Source organism: Varanus komodoensis, unplaced genomic scaffold (genome assembly GCF_004798865.1).
Source record: "Varanus komodoensis strain SLA01 unplaced genomic scaffold, ASM479886v1 scaffold13_3, whole genome shotgun sequence".
Taxonomy (NCBI): Eukaryota; Metazoa; Chordata; class Lepidosauria; order Squamata; family Varanidae; genus Varanus; species Varanus komodoensis.
The window spans coordinates 7,971,085-7,982,226 of NW_025335409.1; the positions used below are offsets into that span (position 1 = coordinate 7,971,085).

The following is an 11,142-nucleotide window of genomic DNA, read 5'->3' on the forward strand; positions in this document are numbered from 1 at the left end:
AAATAAAAAGAAAGAAAACAAAAATAATGCTTGGAAATTACCACTGCTTAAATAATCCAGTTGAGACCTTTAGTTAATGCGAAAAGCATGAACTGGTACCTACACTGAGAACAGAGTAAATCACTGAGGAACTAACGTGAGTGTCCATTAGTTAAAACATTCCTAGATTCACTGGCCCAGTGCCAGATACTGTTAGATCTGTCCCCCCTCTCTTTCCCTCCCCACCCTCCCAGAGTCTTTGCAGTTTATGATAAATGCAACATTTCAGAATTGCAGTATAAAATATGGCCATTAAAAAATCCTTCTTTTCTTCTAGTCCTCCGCCGAGTTTGCAATGCAGGATGAAATCACCAGGGAGAAGGTTTGCCTGCCTGCCTCCTTGCCCACCTGAGCAATTTCCCCCATCTCTGACCTCTTCCTGAGGAGGGGAGGCAGCTGGATCACTTGGTCCCTGTATGCACAGTTGTTACTGTGGTCTGCCTTGACCTCCTCTCTCCTACAGCAGAAACACCAGATGAAGCTGATGATGCGAAACTACAGAGAGTGGATGGGGACATACCTGAAAGGTTAAAAAACAAAACAAGACTGAAGGCGCCAGTGAGCAAACATAAAGCCATTATAGTGCAGTGGTGAGATTAGTTAGAGGCCTTGGACTGGGGGTTCTACACTCAGGAAAGAACTACATTTTATGATAAGGGTGTTGAACCTCTTTCAGCTTGAGGGCCAAATTCCACATCAGGAAAGCCCTTGTGGCCTCAATTCCAGTGGTGAGTGGAAGAGAAGAAAAAGGGCCTTCGAACAAAATACCAGGACATTCAAGCTTAAAGATTTTACTGTCAGCAGCTAAATCTTAGGGTCAAAGGACTGCAACCTTTCAGAATGGGGGAAAACTGGCAAAAACCTTGGTAAACACCAATTAGTGGTTGAACAAGGGGAAGGGGTAGTGGACATCTAAGGAACCACAAAGGTTGCCTCGAGGCTCAGTCCCTGTTTTATGATAAATGTGGGACTACTGCAAAAGATGACAGACCCAAGTTAAGATCACCCCATTCCTTTCTGGAATGCCTAATATAGCTTACTTCATATTCTAAAGCCCTTCCCCTGAGGATTTCTATGTTTTATTCCCCAATCTTACAATTATGTAGATTGGGAACTGAAAAATGTATAGCACAGGAAGTTGTATGATTTGTGCTGGATTTTACAGATGGGCACTCAGGAATTTGACAAAGGGCTGACATTTTTGAAGGCAAATTCTTACAGATAATCTCACTTAACTTCTGCCTTCAGCTGGCAGCTACTGGGCCAGCAACTATTTCAGTCTGTTCTACATGACAGGGTTACCAAGGGGTTAAAATGAGATGACTCTATGTATATTACCCGAGCTCCTTGGTGGAAATGTGGAAGAAAAATATGATTATGAATTACTCTAATAATGGCAACCTTCCAATCATCCTGCAGAGCTAGGAAGGAGCACAAACAAAAGATTGATTTCCAGCCAGTCTTTCCTTAGAAGCAGTATCACTAAAGTGAATGAGGAAAGCAGTCACAATGACAGTGCAAATGTCTTGCTCATCTCCCCACAGCTATGGATTCAGTGGGGTACGTTTGCTGCACCTGTGTCACAACCAGCTTCCCCACAGAGATCAGGGAGAATTCATGCACTCCTCACCAAACGAACAAAGCCAATTAGTGGGTAAAACAACCTGCTCGCTTATATGGTGCCAGCATAGCAATTCTCTCAGGGAGATGCTTTGATCTCACCTTTTATTTTATAAAAAGGAACCCTTTTTAACTGGATTAATGATGGAAATATTTTTCATCCCTTATGCTAGAAGTCGTTGCCTTTTGCAATGTGGAATTAGAATCTTTTGCATACAAACCTCTAAAGACTTGCATTGTTTTTCATTCCAGAATTGGAATAAGATAGCATGTGGGCTTAGAGGAAGGTTTCCAGAGAGAGCTCCTCACAGTGATTACTTTTGGGAATATGATGTGTACATACAGTGCATCCTAATCCTGCAGCCCATGTCTTCCCAGAGCTTCAACCTGCATTGGTCGTTTAATTCCAAAGTCGTATAGCTGCAGCTTCGACTTATTGGTATGCAGTCTACCACTACCCAGTGCTTACCTTCTTTGACAGGAACGACTTCTGTACTTCCAATTCTAACACAACAGTGCTCAACTAGGAGAAAGAGCGCTACCACGGAGTATTCCCTATTTCCATGAGAGTTCTTTCCAAAGTAGTATTTTGACCTATACTAGCCACATGACACAGTCTAGTATCTGGCTACTTATCCCCATTCTCTGCTTTCTATTCTTTAACTAGTTGATGGGGATCCATAAGAGAATCCTCTGCCTCTTAGTCCATGACTGCCAAGTTTGCTCTGGAGTCTTTGGTGAGGAGCTTTCTCAAAAGCCTTTTGGAAGTCCAAGTAAACTGTCAACCTGATTGCCCCTCTCCACATACTCACTGACACTCTGAAAGAACTCTAATATGCTAGTGAGACAGGACCTATCTTTATGAAAGCCAGAATCTGTGCTTTCTGATTCTGTCTTTGGTTATGTTTTCTACCAATTCACCCAGAAGAGACATTGAGTTAACTGGCCTTTAATTTCCTGGATCCCCCAGATCCCTTTTTAAAGATTGGTGTTACATTGACCATTATTCAGTCCACTGGTAAAGAGGCTGATCTTAGAGACATAGTACATATTTTTCTAAGAAGGTTAGCATTTTCATATTTGAGTTCTTTCGGAATTTTATGATGGCTACCATCTGAGCCTGGTGATTCATTAACTTTTATTTTGTCAATAAGGGTGAAAAATTCATACTATCAGCCTCACTGGCTGGTTTTTTTTTTTCTTCTGATATATTTAAAGAATGCTATATTGTTAGCCTTGATATTGTTAGTGATGTGCTCCTCAAAACATTTCTTTGCTTCTCTTATTGCCTGCTTGCATCTTCCTAGTGCAAGTTTGTGCCCCCTCCCTCCTGTTTTTCTGATTTGGGCAAATGTTTCATTTCCTGAAGGAAGACTTCTCTCTAATCTCTCTAACAGCTCCTTTGACTCTACTTGTTGGTCATGCTGGTGATCATGCATACTCCGTGTGTCTCTATTATTGCGTTTTGAGTAGTCATCAAGCATTTTGAAAGGATTTAACCCTCTTGACTGCCTCTTCAATTTCCTTTTTACCAATTCCCTCATTTTAGAGAAGTTTCCTCTTTTGAAGTCAAATGTGACTGTTTTGGACCTCTTAAGCAATCTTTCACCAAACTTTATATTAAATAAGATAGCAATGTGACCACTGTTTCCAACTAGTTCAACAACATTTACCTCCCCTACTATGTTCTGGGCAACCCCCTAAGAATTAAACCTAGATTGCCTTGCCTCTGGTTGGTTCCGTGACAACAGTTTTACAGGCATTTAGCATATCAAGAACTTTAAGCTCTTTTTCAGAACTGGTACATTTATCCTGTCAGTGTCTGAGTAGTTGAAGCCACCCATTAGTACAGCACTGCCTTTGTGTGAGACCTCCCTGATTTCATTCTCCATCTTTAGATTGCCCTGAGCATTCTGGTCTGAAGAACAAGAACAAATTCTTATGATTAAATTAGCTTTAAATCCAGGTATTGTCACATACTATATTTCTGTTGAGGAGTCTGTGCTTTTTAGATGATCAAGTCTTCTGGACTCTATGCCACTTCGACATACAGAGCAACATCACCTCCATATCACTTTGACATACAGAGCAACAGGTGCTTCCCTGCCCTACCTATACCATTTACATCCAGAGATGACTGTATCCCATTGGTCTTCTCCATTTCACCAGGTTTCCATAATGCCCAGTGCATCTAGCTTCTCTTTTAAAACCAGGCACCTAGCACTCCTATTTTAGCTCTGTGGTTTCTAGCATTTACACAGGAATACATAAGCATTGTGGCCTTCTCCAGAAGGGCTTTGGCCTCTTTGGCTGGTTATCATGTCTCACCAGAAGCCCCTCCTACATCTGGGCAATCAGAAAAAAATTCCTCTTCACCACATAGGGTTGATTTAACCTGAACCAGATGCTTCCTGGCTCCTGTTGGCTTTCCTCCAGGGTTCAGTTTAAACTCTGCTCTACAGCCTACTATTGTTAACCCTATTAGTACATCTGGTCACTGGCAAACATTGGACACAATGTTTACTTTTTTCTCATTCTTCCCCAAAATCACTTTTGCTAAATAGTATTATTCACCTTTTAGCATACATAATTATTCCAAAGAACAGGGAAAGGAAGTCCTTCACTGTCCAGTAATGGTGAGGAGTTAGATTCTCTCTGTCATTGTACTCAGATGCTGGATTCCAAACTGGAATTATGCTCCAAGTATTTATGGCATGTGCTTCTTACAGGCCTTAAATGTTGACAATATGTCAGTATGTGAATGTTTAGCTCTAGAGAGGAAGCAGCACTTGCAGGCGAAAGTCAGTCCATTATTCAGATATAAGTGTCAGTTGTGTGGTCTAAGAGGACCACCTAGGAGACATGTTATGCTTTTGTAAGCAAGACAATTTGGCACTGGGTTAATTCTTTACATTCTAGGAAATACAGGCCAAAAATAAAATGCTTTAAAATGTCATAGGGGAATGGACCATAGCTCAGTGATACAGCACATGCTTTGGATGCTTTGCCTGGCAACTACACTTAAAAGGACCTTGACCTGAGACCTCGGAGAGCTACTCCTAGTTAGAGCAGGTCATATTGGCCTAGATGTACAAATACCCTGACACCTTCCTTTGTTCCTGAGCATGTAAGCACTGGAGATTCAGGGCCAACTCTACCATTAGGCAGAGTGAGGCAGTAGATGATGAGCAGCAGTGCCTACTCCTTTCCACACCTAAATAGCTGTTCCCTCAGAACCCCCCAGTCCTCTGGAGTCAGCACCCTGATAATGGCGATGCTTGCTTGCTGCTGTCGTGTGACAGCTAAGTGACCATCTCCCAGTATGTCACAGCCAGCAACCACTGGGAAATTGCCTGGCTAGGTGAGAGAGCAGAGGGAGGTAGCCAATCTAAGCTACATACTCAGCTGTGCACATGTGCCGCTGTCTGCTCAACTAGCTTCCCTTCTGTCCTTAGGATTGGCTTACCTCCCATGGATAATGACCTCCAATAGCTTTGCCTGCCATAAAAGTGCCCACCATCTAAAGCACTTGGAAGCTTGTGGTAGCGAACTCCTTAATTATTTATGGACTGCACAAATGACACAACTGAGCGCTACAATGGGTCCATATCAATGCCATGTTTTTATTTATGCTGATATCCCACTGAACATCTCAAAGCAGCCACTTAGCATGTATACTCTGTAAAGGAGGACTGTTTAACTACATTCTTACCAGCTTGAGTATTTCCTGCAAAGGCATCCAACTGAGTTACTGTATCAAGTGTGACTTCTGAAGAACTGACAGGAGAGTGTTGCCTTAACCTAGGTTGAGTGTTGCTGACAAAGGGGCCAGTCATAGGAGAAGATGACTGGGAGAGGGTGATCACTAAAGGACTGCTGACATCCAGTCTAAGATCTGATGGCCAGCTCACTTGGCTGGCAGGTACTCACAATCTTTCCTGGCTGGTCCATCAGATCGTGGGCTGGCCAGACTGAGGGAGCTTGACACGCTTACATTGGAACTGTCCAAACTGCTGCCAAGATGCAACTTTCTCATGTGTCTCACAACTGCTGTGGCATTAAAAGCTTGCTGGAAAAGAAGAGAAAAATAATAAATGCTGTTGGTATTGACATGGCTTCTGACATTTGATGAAAGAGAATAGATGGCATCACAGGGACCAAATGGAATTAACACTTTCCTCAGATTTGGCATCCTACTGAATCATTTTGGGTTGTGTTTTTCTAATGGTTATTTTAAAGACCTATTACTTCCTCATTATGATGTGGAAATATAGATGTCATTCACATTAAGAACTCATACAGAATAGGTACATTAGAACTGGCAAAAATTTCATCTCAAACAATAGTTGGTGTGCAATTGTGGGTATGTTCAAGCCGTAGTAGATTTAAAAAAACATGTGCAAAGCTGTTGTATCCAGTGCACATATAAGGCAGGTGCAGTTGGTGTCTGCTGCAGTTGGTGCTTAGGCATATGACAGAAGGACAAAACACTTATCTTCTCCATACACCCTTTTGAAAGTGAAGATGCCCCCTTGCCCCACCCAATAACTTTTCTTCCTTTCCACTCCATCTCTAGATTTAGTGGCAATCTTCTACAGCGTTTGTGAACACAAGGCTATGTAATGTAGGGATAGCTAGTCAGTGTTAGTTGCTATCACTGCTATCCACCACAGAAGATGTTCTCCTATCTGGAAACTGCTAAAGATGGCAAGAGTGACCTAAATTTTAGATACAAATCCACTGCATACCAGAAACCATTTCACAGTTCTTTCCACTACTGATGTGGTTAATTATGACAAAGTTCCATCAAAATCAATGGATCTCAATTGACTTGTGACACTGATTTAATCAGGATTTAAACCTTACTTACTTTCTTTGGTTCAAAATTAGTACCAACTATATATTAGTGCCAGCTCGTGGTACTATTAGTATACAGTTAAGATAATTGGAGAATATGCTTTTGGTATTGCAGAATTAGAATTATTGGGGGAGGATGGAGGTGGAGATTGAAAGATGCTGTCCCCCTTCTACAAGCTTCCTCTTTGTAAAGCCTAAACAGAAAGAGAATGGAAAATAATACGAGTCTGTTGCTATCTCTAAAGACCTTTCTCAGGGCCTGGTTCAACAGCACTTCTTCACAGAAGAATGGCACCACTCTGCCAAGCCAAACTTTCCAGCTGAAAACAAGCATTCTTCTAAAAAGAGGTGGAGAAATTTCCACATTCTGCTCCAGAACAGACTCCCTTATAAAGTTAAAAGTCAGCTCTTGCCACGCGTGCAAACAATTGAGAACATGACAACTTACTCTCCATTTGCTTTTTGCAAAATTCTTGCGAATCTGAGCACTGACGGATTCATGGATATTTTTATTGAGGGCCGTGTCACCAGCAATCCTGAAAAAAGATAAAGCAGTCATTTGATAGTATGTTTGTATTAGAATAGTCTTTTATAATGATCTCACATTTCTTTTTCACTCTTAAAAATACAGTGCAATCCAGTTGTTACTGTTGACTTCACTTAAGCATATCCTTACATTTAACTCGCTACTGAAGAAAGTCCATCCTGTTAGAGAGAACTAGTGTGGCGTAGTGGTTAGAGTGTTGGACAGGGGAGTTTGTCTAGCTCCCACATGGCCATGAAGATCCATGAGTGGATTTCGGCCAGTATTCTGGATTTCGGCCAGTTTTCTGGATTTCAGTATGGATTTCGGCCAGTATTCTGAGCATAATCTGTCTCACAGACTTATTGTTGTGAAGATAAATTGAATGGAGCAGGACTATAAAGCAGGGTATAAATGCACTGAAATAATATTTCTCACAGGCTGAGCTCAACAAAGCCCTTGGCAGGCTTCACACGGCACAGAGCTTGTGTAGTTAGGGACAGACCCTTAGTCAACCTACTTATTCTGAGGGGGCTACAGGAAAAGCAAGGTTCAGTTCATCTTGTTTATAGGACTTTGAAAGATAAAAGAGTAAACTGTATTTTAATTATTTGTTTTTTAAAAAGCAGAACTAATGTAGGAGCAGCCAGCCTATTCCACCATATCCCTGGCTACAGACCTGTTGAGGGATCCAGATTATGCTGGCCTGCCCTGGATTCTGGCATGTTTGTCTGCTTTCCTGCCTGGCTGACATATGTCCTGAGCTGGGTCTATTTCTCTCTGTGATCTGGGTGCAGGTGCTGACCCAGTATCTGAAGACAATAAAATGAAGTTTGCTTTTCTTGTATTATATTTTGCTATGCTTGGTTTTGGTCACACCCTTTGTGTCCTGGTTTGGTATCTGTAAGGATGGCATGTGGTTTAAAACTCCTTTTAATAATAGTCAAACCTTCACCAATGTCAATATAGCAGCATCAGTACGTGCAGCCGGGGCCAGCTCTAGTATTCTGTGGGCTAGAGTATCAGGCATAGGAATGGAAAGAGTGGCAAACTGTGCCGCTCTCCTGGCCTTCTACCCATGCCATGTAGGCCCAAAAGCCTCTGCTGTCTCCAGTGGGTGTTCCAAAGAGCTTGCCAGCCACTCTCCTGCTTTTGATTTGCCACAGCAACAATGCAACAGGTAGGGCTCTTTAGAACAACCTGCTGGGTACACCACCAGCTGCCCACGTCTTCTTATGGTGGTTAAGAATGGCAGCAGTCCTACCTACCTACTACCTGTTTGGTCAGCCAAGCTGACCAGCTGCTCTCTGCCTTGGCTGGTTGGTTGGTTGCTTGATCCTGCCTTGTGTACCAGCCAGGCTCTCACAAGAGATCAGGTGTTCTCTCATGATAGTTCAGCAGCCCTTCAGCTGGGATGCAAGGTAGGAATGACTGAACGGACAGGGCGGCCAGCTGGCTGAGTAAGCAAGGAAGCAGCCAGATGGACAAACAAGCTAGTGGTTGGGTAGTGGCAGCAGCGACATAATATATTGGACTATGCCTGGTGCTGTGCATGATAACATGAGCAAAGAAGTCAGGTCTCTGCTTCATGGAGCCTACAGTCCAAATTTTGATAGGCAGGTAACAAAGAAAAGGAAGCAGTATTTGCAGAGGGAGATGAGGAGAGGAGAGGAGAGGAGAGGAGAGGAGAGGAGAGGAGAGGAGAGGAGAGGATGAAAGGAGCCTCTAAGGCCATTGAGTCCAAGCCCCTGCTCCATTTCCACATGTGGTCACCCATCCGACTGCAGGTCTGTGCCTTTTCAGCTTAGCAAAGAGGATTCAACATGCTAGTTTGACATATAATTATGAAGGAAAGATGGGAAGGAATGGGAGAACAGAAGGTACATGTGAGCAAATACAGACATACTCGTACATACTTGTTCTGGGAAAGGATGAGGAGTTTGTCTGGCATGTTTTCTGCTCAACAGTTTGCTGAGCATCAGAGATTTTCTTTCTTCCACACACAGTGGAACCAATGTAGCTTTAATAGATTCATGCTGGGCCAAAAACTGGCAGGTGAATTTTTTCCTGTCTCAGTCTCCAAGTGGGGATAGTGGGGGGAGCTCTACCTATTCAAATTCTCCCAGTCATCTCTATATTAAGGGCCTACAAGTAGGAACCTTGGCAGGAAAATGATGGCAAGGCCCTTCCTGAAGTTTTCTTCCTTTGACATAAAATCTCAGCTTGACTGGCTGAATTGCTATTCATCATTTTTCTGCCTCAAGACTTGCAGCCATTTCCAAAGAGCTTGTTTGTGTTGGAAATAATCTCTCAAGCACTGAACTAACAATACATAGTTTTTCATCAAAATGAGCAATGAACTTGCAACCAACATAAAAATGGCACACGTAATCTCACCCGCAAAGCACAGCCTGTACAAGATAGCCCAGTCCGTAAGGGATAGACTCTTAAAATATTCCAGCTCACTACACACGAAAGGATATAGTAAGCTTTATGTGGTAATGTATAAATCAATGAAATTAAGATGTTAGCAATAACCATAATGGAACAATCAAGCACAAGTTTGAACCCATGAAGTCAGCAAAGAGTTGGGGATGAAGATGAAGGAAGGTGCTGTCAATCAACTGGCCAATTGGGATCAACTAAAGTTACCCAAAGCTTGCCCAAATCCTTCTGATAACTTAGGTGAGATGCAGAGCGGGATGCCTACCACAGTCATGCAAAAAGCAGGTTGCTTACCTGTAACTGATGTTCTTCGAGTGGCCATCTGTGCAGTCACACATATGGGTGCTGTGCCTGCGCAGTGCCTTTGGCCGGAAGATTGAAAGCTAACGGTTTTTGGCGGGAAGCTCCGCTCCCCTCCCCCCATAGGCTATAAAGAGCGGAGCGTCCGCCATTTGTTCAGTCTTTGACGACCGAACGTGCGCCCCCTTGTGGAAAAATTCTCAGTATGATATAGGAAAAAAGGGATCGGTACCAAGAAAAAATGGGAAACTTTCGGTACCGATGAATGAGTCCACTCACCGACACCGAGCGGGGCCGGCGGGTGGGTTGTGTGACTGCACAGATGGCCACTCAAAGAACATCAGTTACAGGTAAGCAACCTGCTTTTCTTCGTCGTGGCCTCTGTGCATCACACATATGGGTAGATTAACAAGCTTACCATCAAAGGAGGAGGGAAGGTGTCCTTATTGTAGGACGGAGGAGAGTACAGCTCTACCGAAAGAGCAGTCCCGTCGAGCCCGAACATCGAGACGGTAGTGCCTGGCGAAGGTGCAAGGGTTCGCCCAAGTAGCGGCTCGGCAGACGTCATCGATCGGGACTCCGGATGCGAACGCAGAAGACGTAGCGACAGCTCTAGTAGAATGGCCTCGGGGAACTGTAGGCAGTTCGAGCTTAGCTAACTGGTAGCACAAAGTAATAATGTGGACTATCCACTTAGAGAGCCTTTGAGGAGTGACTGGGTCACCCTGATCTCTAGTCGAATATTTAATGAACAGTTTATTGGATCGCCGAATAGACTCCGTTCGCGATCGATAAAAGGCTAAACAACGCTGAACGTCGAGGGAGTGCAAGGATCTTTCCAAGGGATTCGATGGCGATGGAAAAAAGGCAGGCAGTACAATGTCTTGTCCTGTATGGAAAGGTGTAGAGACTTTGGGCAAGAAAGATGGGTCGAGACGTAGAACGACCTTTTCTCTGTGGAAGTTCAGATAAGGGGGGTCGATGCGGAGGGCACAAAGCTCACTAGCTCTCCGGGCTGACGTGATAGCTACAAGGAACGCCGTCTTCCACGAAACTAATCGGAGATCCACAGTCGCCAAAGGTTCAAAGGGGGCCCTCATAAGGGCCTGTAGAACTACAGAAAGGCTCCACGTGGGCATAACCGGTCTAACCAATGGATTGAGGTTATACAGTCCTTTCAAAAATCTCTTGAGAATAGGATGAGAAAACAGGGATGATCCGTCGACTAAGCCATGGTAGTAGGCTATTGCGGCCGTATACACTTTAATAGAAGACGGCTTCAGTCCAGAGTGATGCAACTCCAGAAGGAACTGAAGAATTTGATCAATTGATGAGACAAGCGGGGAGAACGAATGAGA

General features: G+C 43.5%; 1 protein-coding gene across 2 annotated transcripts in view; it reads right to left on the reverse strand.

Annotated features, from left to right (window-relative positions):
• Positions 1-249: 249 nt before the first annotated feature.
• The window catches only part of CAMK1D (calcium/calmodulin dependent protein kinase ID), a 300,125-nt gene continuing 289,232 nt past the window's right edge, over positions 250-11,142 (reverse strand). For both annotated transcript variants that reach the window (XM_044423426.1, XM_044423427.1), the window contains 3 exons: positions 6,965-7,052; positions 5,590-5,728; positions 250-559 (listed from right to left, as the gene is read on the reverse strand). In XM_044423426.1, coding sequence (XP_044279361.1) covers positions 441-559; positions 5,590-5,728; positions 6,965-7,052 — 346 coding nt within the window. In that variant the 3' untranslated portion in view covers positions 250-440. The remainder of the gene's footprint in view (positions 560-5,589; positions 5,729-6,964; positions 7,053-11,142) is intronic.